General features: G+C 35.6%; 1 protein-coding gene across 1 annotated transcript in view; it reads left to right on the top strand.

Annotated features, from left to right (window-relative positions):
• Positions 1–9,508, top strand: part of LOC117402898 (5'-3' exoribonuclease 2-like) — a gene marked incomplete in the record, with an annotated part of 44,267 nt that extends 34,759 nt beyond the window's left edge. Inside the window, 3 exon segments of the mRNA XM_059023513.1 lie at positions 4,904–4,967; positions 7,194–7,335; positions 7,949–9,508. Of these exon segments, the coding sequence (XP_058879496.1) occupies positions 4,904–4,967; positions 7,194–7,335; positions 7,949–8,011 (269 nt within the window).
• Between the last annotated feature and the right edge of the window lie 2,555 nt (positions 9,509–12,063).

Raw genomic sequence — 12,063 nt, 5'->3', positions numbered from 1 at the left:
CTTGTAAAACCAGATTATTTTTTTTTCTCTCTCAAGAAGCATCAAGGAAAATGTTAAAGAATTAGAATGATAGGCTAGATGTTTTTGACTCTAAATTAACAAGATATAGATCTAAATCATGCAAACTACCAACTCCAAAAGTCACTGTAAACATTATGAAACCACAATTATCCTAGCTCATTGGGACCTAACTAAGGGCTGGTGAAAATCAATTTGTTCAGATAATCAAATTGTTAATTTGTTAGGGGTAGGACTAACCTCCAGATATGATGATACATCTAATGTACTTTTTAAAAATAAAATACTGTAAATCGTGTTGACTTTAAAGATATGCTAAACTACATACAAATCCTAAGGTTATTCCCTAGATATATTAGAAATGTGTGTTTTATATGTTACTTTTTATATGTGGTAAATTGTGTGAATTCATTGGGCATAGTGGCCAAAAATCCATTACCAGTCTTGCACTGCAAATATAACTTGTATTTCCTTCATTGTATATCTGCTTTGGAGTAACAGCATTTGTGGTACATCAAACTGTAGATTTTATTACTTTTTTTGTTCTAAAATGTATAAGGTACACAATTTAAGATGAATTAAAATAACTGTTTTTAGATGCCATAAAATCAAAACTTAACAGATAAAGCGACGATCACATAGTCCTAATGTATACCCAGGTCATAGTGGAGGTGTCCCAATTCTGTTTTACATGGCACTGGAGAGCTGAGTTGTGATGAAACCTGAGTTTGAGAGTATCAATGTGGGAATACGAGATGCCCTTGCAGTATTCCCTCTAAGACTTTCATTTAGTTAGTCACTAAAGTAACTTAACATTTTTTATAAACAAGTTATAAACATACTGTTTCAGCAAGACAAAAAGACGTGTATTTTATTTGAAAACACATAGATATTTAAATGCCAGACCCTACCATTTACAATACACGTAAATATTATATTTAAATTGCACTATAACTCTGATTCCCATTTAATAAATGCCAAACTTAGTCCCACGTGAAACATCATTACAGATTTCCTAAGTTCTGAATAGGTTTGCAGAGATATTCATGTTCTGCATAATCCTTTACATTATTTTGACCTGATGCAGTTTTCTTTCCACTACAGAACAGTAAAGCAAAATTGTGCCAGTAGACAGTGCTATTAGTGTATGTTAATATTAATGCCTTCCTGACCAACCGCAGCTCTAGTTACACAAGCCTGTACTAATGTGATAAATAATAGTAGTAGGACTGTACAGCCACTACTGTGTTTAAATTATTTTATTTATTTATTTTAACCGTGTTATTTCACCTGGGACTACTGACAGTAATATTGTGCCGATTCTGACATTCAAAAGATATGTTTGAAACCATGACTGCTTCACCTCCCTGTGACTAGCATCATGTCATATTTTAGTCATATTTACATGGGTGACTGGTATTCCTTGGGCTACTTCTTTTTTTTATTATATATATTGGATTAAATATTTAAATATGAATCAGTAAGGTGTGTTTTGACTAATTTTTTTTTCTAATTACTCTCTCAACCTCTTAACTCGATACCCCCCTGGAGTTAACCACGGGTGCACATGAGCCATGGCATTAACATGCATATAAGTAACAGAACTCACACATTTACAGTATTTACACGTTTATTTTTAGTTCAAATTTCCTAATGAAAACGGTTGAAAGAACTGCAGTGAATGAATCAATTACAGTACTGTACAAACTCGGTACAGCTCATATAGTTCGATTGGAATAAGAATTCATAAAATAACTAGTGTTTTTTTTTTTACGAAAACAATCCAACCACAATCTGTTGACTATTTAGGTATCGGCTTATACTGTCTAATTTGACAGCTTAAATAGCAAAAGTTAACAAATGTACATTATACAGAATTAACGCCTTAAACAAAAACAGTAATAAACAACTCGGCGTTTCACACAGAAATCAAACATTGTCGTTTTGTTTCACATGCAGAAACACATGCTTTGAAAGTTCTTCTTGCAAGCCTGTTATCCCGAATAGCCTGAGCGTTAAAGCCAATCGAACAAGAGATAATTCTTCACTTCTCACTCATTGTGAACTGTACTGTGAGCGAATGAATGAACGATCCGTTTCCAGTCAGAGGTCAGTCACGTGACACGACTGTGTCGAGTTATCCAAGTCTTTTTTAATAATTTGTATCCCTTCGGTACTGGTAAGTGAGTTACGACTAAAGCGTAGTGTCGAATTAAAAAAAGGCAGGATGCATATGATTTTATATGGAGAAAATTCGGTACCAAGAATGTGTCGAATTAAGCAAAGGTGTAGAGTTATCCACCAGTCGTTAACTGAGGTTGACTGTGTGTCTCTCCTATCTCTGTCTGTCTCTATCTATCCTATCTATATTATAGTGGTGCAGTAGACATGCGGTAAACATCTAACTTTGCACTTTAGAAACTTTTGCTTGATTTGTTAGAGAAATTTATTTGTAGTTTTGCTTTTGTGGATGAGGTAAAAGTTGCAAAACTCCAAAAATGCTAATTCAAAAGGATTCATACCCTTTGACGCTATGATAGTATTGTCTACATGGTGCTAGAAATTTCAATATGATAATGCAGAACTTAATTGTAAAAAATGCTGGATTGTAAGTGAACATTCTTGCAGTATAAATTGGTTAGGCATAGGATGATTGCTGTAATTACCAATAAGTCAATATGGGAGAAAGTACAGAGCTATCTGAAGACCTTAGACAGAAAATTATTTAATTTCATAAAGCTGCAGATGGATGCAAGATTTCCAAGCATTTGAGTATCCCAATTTCAATCACAGTGGTCCCTCGGTCTGGAAGAAAGAAAGTTCTTTCACCAAGAACAAGTAGAAGAATTGTGAGAGGTTAATAACAATCTGAGATTGACTGCCAAAGATATTCAAAGTGAATTGACTGCAAGTGGGACTGGGGTTTTCATTTCAACCATAGGTCGAGTATTGCATGGTGAAGGTCTCAATGGTTGCTGGCCAAGGAAAAAGCCACTCTTAGGAAAACATCACAAGGATAATCACTTAGTTTGCAAAACAACATTTGCATGATTGAAATGAGTTCTGGTCAAAGGTTTTGGGGAGTGATGAAACAAAAATCAAGCTATTTGGTCATGCTGATTGTTTTGTTTGGGGAAAGTCTGGTGAGGTGTACAAAGAAAAGAACAGCATTCCTACTGTCAAGCATGGAGGTGGTAATATCCTTCTATGGGTCTGTTTTTCCTCTAATGGCACAAAGTTTAGTTCCAATACATGGTAAAATGGATTCCACAGCATACCAAAAGATATTGGCCAATCATCTGAAACACTTTGCTACAAAACTTGGTTTAAAGCGCAACTGGACATTTCAACACAACAACAATCCAAAGCACACATCAAAATCTAATTTGGAATGGTTAATGAATAAAATCAAGGTTCTGGAATGGCCTAGTCAAAGTCCCGCTCTAAATCATATTGAGAATCTCTGGTATGAGTTGAGGAAGGCTGCACACAAGAGAAGTCCTCGGAATCTGAATGAACTGGAACAATTTTGCGTTGGTGAATGGTCAAGAATCATTAAAGAATCATGCCAAAAGCTCATTGACAAATATCCTAATAGTTTAGAAGACGTTATTATTTCTAAAGGTGCCTCAACTAGCTATTAATTTAATTTTCCTTGTTGGGGTATGAATACTTTTGAATTGGCATTTTTGGAGTTTTACAAAAGAATTGCTCAAATAAATAATTGTAGACATCTGTGTCTTGTAACTCCTTTTTTTCCCCCCTCCTCCACAAAAGAAAGTTTTGCTGCAAAATGTCTAGCAATGATACATTTCCATTGGGGTATGTAAACTTTTTACTTTTTTATATATAAAAAAATATATAAATCTATATATATATATATATATATATATATATATATATATATATATATATATATTATATAATACTAAAAGTGGCAGTGTACAATATTGAAGGCATATGAAAAGGTGTTTTAAAAAAAATGCGCACTTTTTTTAAGATTAAAAAATCTTTTCATGACTTTTTGGGCAAAAGCCCTTTAGCTGTTTAAAAAGTAAACTTGTTGTTCAAGAATTGTAATTATACAAAAATGCTGTGGATGAAGTCATGATTATTAGAATAGAATGTTCATTCCCAGATTTTTATATATAAAAATGCAATATAACACTGGCTTTGTAAAATGTGTATCAACACGAATCAAGAATCATTTGGTGCCAAGTACCCTATTCTATGAGAATTGAGTGCGCCTTGTATTTCTTTTTTTTTTTTTAAATCTAATTGTGTGGCTGGACAACCCTTTAGCAGAATGTTTAAACAAAGTTCACTTCTGCTTTCAGGGACCTGGTACCCCCTGTGGTGAAATGTCAATGCTTTCTTTCACACCCTCCCATTGGCCTGTCTGGAACCAGCTGTTTTAATTAGGTCTAATAAACACATAAGCTTGTTAATAACACGTCAAAGAAACAAGGGATTTCAACTTACATGGTGTGTCTTTTTGTGTTGCGTTGACCAGGGATCTATTGGTTAGTTTTTTTTTTGTCAACACTGTTTGCCTTTTAAGATGGATAACACACATCTAATTGTAATTCCTTTAAGATTAATGTGGTTGTTGATAAACTGGTGTTTTAGGGACTAGTTGAGGCTTCAAGATTGCGATTGACAAGAAGTGGGTGGTCTTTACCCCCCCCCCCATCAGTAAAGTAGATAGACAGATAGATATGCCTTGCTCTGCAGTGTAAAATTGAAACATGTTTCAACTTCCGTTGAAATATAAAATACTTTAGACTTGCATTAAGTACTGTAATATCAGTAATGATGATGATGAGATCTGTCCGTCCACTTCCGTGTTTTAAATGTTTTCCCTGTCTCTTTCTCCTGTTTTCAGATTCAAGACAGCAGCAGGGCTCTTTGCTTGGCCCTTCTCCTGGATATAATCAGCAATATCCCAGGTAGGAGGGGTTAATCACTTTCCTTTCATAATTGGGAAAGTACATGTTATTTAGTTGTAGTGTTTATACACTCAAACTCCTTCAGCTCACTTAGTCATTTCATTTAAAAAATGAAGTTATGAAACAGCTGTTTGTTCATCAAGACAAACTGTTAACTTCAGTGCTGCTCGTAGTTGGAGGTTGTGGGAGGGTGCATTGTTTCTGTACCTGTGTTACCAGTATGGTGATAAACATCCCCCAGGTTTTAAGAGTTTCCTTTTAATTATCCAGTCAGTAAAATATGGGGATGCTTTTTCAGTTCCTTGGCCTTTTCTTTTATTGAAGCTTTTCACTAACCCAAGAAATGAAGGCCTAGGGCTTAGATCTATATTAGATTTTGGGCAGGCTAAACAAATTTCTTTTAAGCAGCTTCGCACAGCTTAATGAGGCATAACTAATGGTGTTCTACCTTTTATCCCTTCCGTGCTGGAACCACTGCATTAGTACAGACCCGCCATTGATTCTTGCTTCAAACCTCTTGAAGTACTAATCAGCTTCTTTTGGTACAACTTTTGAGGCCCGGCAAGCCTATTGTGGGTCAGTGTCACTATAGGTCAGTAGTTATTAGTGAAACTGAAAACGGTTTCTTTAACTACTTGCTACTCAGCTTCATTAAATGCATAAGGAACTCAGAGGAGGATTACAGAATCTGCAGCCCTATAGTGGCAGGCAATGGAAAGGAATGTGACATGGTTTCATAATGAGGGATGCGTGTGTTTGTGTGTGTGTGTTTTCTTTTTTTTTTTTTTTTTTTTTTTGTATAGTATTGGTGTACCCCGTATTGCTGGAACGATAAGGCAAATGTTGCAGTTTAAGCCCTAGAAAGTAGGTTGTGGTCTTCGCAAGCTAGAAAATGCCATTTAAGTTCACAGAATTCTGTTAAGTGCCTTTTGAGTTGTTGTTGTCATAGTAGTATTATGTAGTGAAACACTAGTTTCTGCCCATGGTATGTAAAGAGCAAAGAATCAATTGTATGTATTTTTTGGCAAATAAATCTTTCACAGCACTGGCCAATCCAAAGTATCCTTTAGCTGTGTATTGAAAGCACCGCTTGTGTTTTAATTGTTATACACAGAGTGCGACTGAGGGAGGACCCTGGGCTACAATTTCACAATAAGACGGGGCATATCTTTATCAAGGATTGGTCCAACTTTGACCCTGGGGGACAGTTTGCTAACAATGAAAGCTTAGTATTCAGTCTATTGCAATTTGAAATGGTAATTTGCTGGAAACTGCTGGCAGAAGATGCAAGGGATTGATACTGTAGGTTTCTTACTTCTAGTTCCAATGAACTCCATACAGATGGATAAACTGAATGTATTAATCTGGGATATGTGGTATGTGTTAAGAATGATAACAGCGTTATTCAGCAGGTTTAATTCAACTATGAAGCAAAATGTGTTAATTCTATAGGGTGATGCAAAACCTTTGGCCATAGCTGTATATCGCCTCTTGCTTCTCCTAAGTGTAATACTGCTCATATTAATGGAGAAATATTGGTGTGGATAATGGCATGTCCGAAGCTTGGTGCTTAGTCTTGCTTTTTTATTTTGTTCTTGTAATTGAGTTATTTGTTGGAGCATACCTTTTATTGCTTGAAATGTGGGTCAAAAACCTAGCTTTCTAATTGATGTTAGATTGATGTTCCCATCTAGACTGTACACCAAATGTCAGTCAGTCCATGCCAATTAGTGCTTATGTTGCTAGGTCACCGTGGTCAATTGAAAACTGCATCAATGGAACTTGAAAAGGTTTCTTCCAGATCAGACCTTCTGACATATGAAGTAGAATAATGGATGGGAAAATACAGCCAAGGCCCCTAGCCTAGACTCAAAATACTCTGCAGTAAGAATTCATTTACAACCTGCAATTAACTGGAAAGAATAGCCTCCAAGGAAGTGTATGGACATTTAGAAAATAAAGCCTCATTCTCCTGTATCACACGTTTACTTCACTTGGATTGTGTAAATGCAGTCCTTTTTTTTTAACCATATACCTTTTAGTCATTGTATCACTCAAATTATAGTAAATTACCTTTTCACATTTTTTAAGTCTCAAACATTTTGCAAAGTAAAACAGGGACACCAAGTATTCTGTTTGTTTTTTTCTTAGATGCCGCAGCTGTTTTAATAATATAGATTTAAATGAATTGGATGTGTGAAGCTTTTGTCTTTTTTGTATTTTTAGAAGTTATGGTAATGTGTCTTCATCGGGTTGGAACCAGATGCAATCACATGGTTCTGCATACCAGCAAGGCCAACAGAGAGGTCCAGGAGGTGGCAATTACCATCAACGCTATGAAGAGCGAAGGGATCACAGGGGGAGACAGGTAATGCAGCAACTCTACCGCTGTGGCAGAGTTTGGGTACAAAACTTAATTTGCCTGTGAATTTGCCTTTACTTGTTAGTAACTTGACCTACAGGATATGTTTATAAATATTATGTGTTTGCTAAATTACAGTACAAGTTTATCTAGTCTAGTTTTGGTAGACAATTTAGAATCTGGAAACCATTCTGAAAAATAACTAGGGTGTAATTAGATTTTATTTATTTATTTCCCCTGTAGATTTAATTGATATTTCCTTAAGTTATGTGTCGTGAAACATAATGAAGTGAGTCTTGGACTTTAAAAGTATTTTTGTAGTTGGTATGAATCATGTTGTTTTATACAGGACATTACTAGACTGTATTTTGAGATGCATTGGACCGTGGCTTTGGTAGCAAACCTGTTTAGTATTAAACCAGCAGTGTTGAGGGGGGTGGAGATGAGAAATGTCCCACCTGGATTGTAGGGCATGTTGTAAAAGCTTTTCGTACAGTAAACTCTGCTAAGAATAGCACAGTAGAAATCTAAAAACTGATTTTCTGCATGTTTTACAATCCAGTATTTGTTTATGGTATTTAGCATGCAATTTCACTTACGTAATTTTGTGTATTTTTAGGGAGACAACTCTGGGAGGAAGTATCCTCTGCCACCTACTTCAGGAAGATACACTTGGAATTAAAGGTGTTTGAGTAACATGCAGGGTCTCGAAGGATAATTAACTGGATTAAAGAAAATGTAACTTGTTTTATATTTCTTTTTGGCGTTTTTATTTTCCCAGTATTTTTTATTGTAACAATCTTGATGTGTGTTTTTTGTTTTTTTTTTTTAAATGTACTATTATGTTCCAGTAAAAATACAACCGAATCGAAGGTAGTTTAGTTGTATGGGTCTTATTTTTGTTGCATCTGATTTTTAATGCAGTCTTGTAATTGGCAATATTTTGTTATGTATACTTTATGTATGCTTTTTTTTCACATTGCTGAACCATGCATCTTTGTTTTAGAGGGGGGTGGGGGCAGTGTGTGCGCCGTTTCTATTAAGAACTGATTGCTTCTAAAGTGAAACGGTGTTATCACGGTTGGATTTATTTTCCCTTTACTCTCATCTGTAGAACATTGTTTATTGCACAGAATGTACTGCCACATGTTTTTAAGTAATTAATGAAAGTATTATATTGGCCTACAATTCCATCACCAATTTATAGGTGCATCTTTGTGTTAATACAACGTCTTTGGAACACAACTTTAATAAAAATTTCCCATTGAATCCTAATCTTTTTTTTATTTTATTTATGTATATTGCTACACAGTGGAACGTTTTAATTTGACTATTTAAAATACCATTTGACTACAAAAAAATGTGCATGTGCTGAATACTGTCGAGGTTTCTTTTTTTCACCTTAGAAATATTGCCAGACTGCGTCCTATGCTTTCTCTACCTGCAGCTGAAAAACTGGTTCATGCTTTTGTTTTCTCCAGGATCGATTACTGTAACGCCCTGCTTGCTGGGGTGTCTAATAGCATCCTCACTAAAATTCAATTTGTCCAAAACTCTGCAGCCAGAATTCTGTCTCGGTCCCGCTAAGAGATTCTGTCTTGGAGGCCTTGCACTGGCTGCCTATCAAGTTCAGAATTGATTTTAAAATTTTAATGCTGACATATAAGGCTCTTCATGGTCTAGCTCTGACTTATCTGTCAGATCTTTTATCTTTTTACAGTCCCTCTCGCAACCTCCGCTCTGCTGATCTCAGACTGCTGTGTGTCCCGCCTGCTCGCCTGCGCTCTATGGGCGACAGGGCCTTCTGTTGTTATGCCCCCAAATTAAGGAACTCTATTCCACTAGAGATCAGGGACTCGGCCTCTTTGAATGTTTTTAAAGCTAATTTAAAGACTCACTTTTTTAGAAAGGCGTTTTTATGATTTTTATGATTGTTTTATTTCCTTGTGCTTTTTTATGTATAAGCTTTTTATTTTATTTCTGTACTATTAATTGTGAAGCACTCTGAGATGATTGCTTTTAAGGGCGCTATACAAAATAGTTAATAATAATAATAATAATAATAATAATAATATTATTATTATTATTACAATTCCATCACCAATTTATAGGTGCATCTTTGTGTTAATACAACGTCTTTGGAACACAACTTTAATAAAAATTTCCCATTGAATCCTAATGTTGTGTTTTATGTTTGTTTTTTTTTGTTATTTATGTATATTGATACACAGTGGAACGTTTTAATTTGACTATTTTAAAGTACCATTTGACTACAAAAAAAATTAAGGTAAGATAATAAAAACGATGCCGTTTGATCTGAATGTAATAGAAGTTATTCAAATGCATTGGAACACGTAGCTCAGTAATAAGCGAACTCAGGTTCAAGCAGTTTTTGCAAAATATTTGGGCTACTCCGTTCTGAGGGGAATCCACGTGGTCCCGGAGGTTGCACATGTGCACAATCCATTGTGTAAAAGCAGACTGGTTTATGATTGTGTTTTTTTTTAAGGGTGAATTTCAGGCGAGATCGAGGTATGCTGTTAAGCGATCCAGTGAAGCAAGTTAAACACCTACACCGTAATCGCGCCAATACAGTATCGAAACCGCTGTGGGGTCGCCATGGTCTCTAGCAGGGGTTTTCATCGGGGGGGGGGGGAAGCGTCATAGGTGGTACGCTGGACGACTCAGAAATGCACAAATAAAAAATGAAAATAATGATCTTCAATTGATTTAATGGTGTTATACATTCTCTAAACCACTGCGTATACTTATTTAATAATTGTTTAGCAGCTCAAAGTGAACCGCAGATGGTGTGAAGAAAACAAACTACGTCCACGTTTTCCACCTGTACGCATGCGCGATTTCCACTTTTACGTACCGGTGAAGCAGGCGTCTGGCGATTGTGCCAATGGAGAGCGCTCTGTGCTGCTCGTGATGTTTGCTGTTTTCAACTTGTATTAGTGAAGCACAGTGTTTCTGCATTTAACAAGTATAAACGTTCCGGTAAACATAAATAGTAATCGCAGTACTCCTACTTCAACGGGGTTTGTTTTCTTTATTACAGCAGTTGCATTTTAGTAACATGAATTGCGCCCAGTTGTATATGTGTTCGGAGTTTGAAATGTATATATGTCTTACTTGCAAAAGAAAAACGAAGGAAGAAAACAACATTCTACAGAAAGTGCAAAGTGACAAAGTTGTACAGTGTACATTTGGATAATTATGCTGGCTTTAATTAATAATAAAAAGTTTCATTGTTAGTTATAGTTTTATCTTGAGGTTAATGTTCCTGATGTTGTATACATTTTAAATGGCATGCAATTATGCTGAGGTTGGAAGTAAATGGTAACGTTATAAACATTTAGCTACAGTTCACACAGTATTGTAGGCCTATTTATAATGACTGCCGAATGGAACGCTACGAGTGTTTCTAAAGAGATTCCTAAATAATGTATTAATTCTGTGCATCCAAAGACATGCAATTCAGTTTTAAGAACGAAGCCTCCTGTTTGGTATTTTGTCATAAATCAGCAGTTTGTCAGTCCCCGACTTGCGAACAATTATATGTTAAATCAACTGGAAAAAAGAAATATGTGAATGCGATTATTCTGCCTTTTATTGCAACTGTGATATCATTCAGTGAGCGAAAATTGTAAAGGGTACTTTAGCAGAAACCTCCCGACAGAAGGGGTACAGGTTCAAAAAAAGGTTGGAAAGCCCTGTTGTATAGGCTTATACCCTGAGAATAATCCTGGCTGTGTGTAATGGAACATACTAGGGATAGTAGCCAGACTACACTGTTTCCTGGAATACCACTAATAAATTCTGCACTTTTAAACTAAAATATATCTATTGCTATACCTATCGAATAGTTTAATGGGAAGGTAGAAATGTTAGATATGTTTGTGCATCACGTCTAATACAGTTGGTGCATTTGCCCCATTATGCTTGTTTTGTCTTACTGACATCAAACTGTGCGTGCATATATATATATAAACGTTCTTCGTTTTAACATTACTAATATTTAAGTAAATATATTGGCTTTACTGTTAAATTAGATACGGTTTTCTTTTTTGGTGGAGTGGGGGTTAGAAGAATTAGGTGAAATAAAATCTGAATAGACCTATATATAACAGTAGGCCATCCTGAGTCTCTACACTCCTCGTCTATTTTACCGCTCCGCAGATAACCGTATAGGGGTGAAGAATTGTTTTATTCAGCGTGAGGAGTTCTCACAACCGTGAGCGCCTTTCTACCAATTAAAGCTAATGCAGAAACACCAGGGCGTGCTGTGATCTCTTTTCATAAAGAATAGTATCCAAATATTGATTTGGTTTGGATGGGGTGTAGTATATGTTTACTGTAAGTATCCTGGACAAACAGCTCCCATGTAGCTGATTGTTAAAGTAACGATAAATGTATTCGGGTCATTGAAATAGTCTATTAAAATGATCTAATTGCTACTTATTTGCAATTATGTTTTGTTTTACGGTATTTTGTTAACGTCCTTGCAACCTTTTGCTTTTGCTTTTTTTTTTTTTTTTTTTTTTTTTTGGAAGCGGAGATGTTGTTCCCTACATACCGCAGTCTTACGCTTTGTGGAGAGGAGGGACGATTTGTTTAAAATTGCTATTATCACATATACATTACTTCTTTGAAAATCTACGTTCCTGTTTTACACTCCGCATATACCTCGTATAGTTTAATAACATACGTTATAACTGGTAATCAATA

This window comes from Acipenser ruthenus, chromosome 5, assembly GCF_902713425.1.
Source record: "Acipenser ruthenus chromosome 5, fAciRut3.2 maternal haplotype, whole genome shotgun sequence".
In the NCBI taxonomy this organism is placed as follows: Eukaryota; Metazoa; Chordata; class Actinopteri; order Acipenseriformes; family Acipenseridae; genus Acipenser; species Acipenser ruthenus.
Note: the sequence above shows the minus strand (reverse complement) of the source record. Positions and strands in the feature narration are given on the sequence as shown.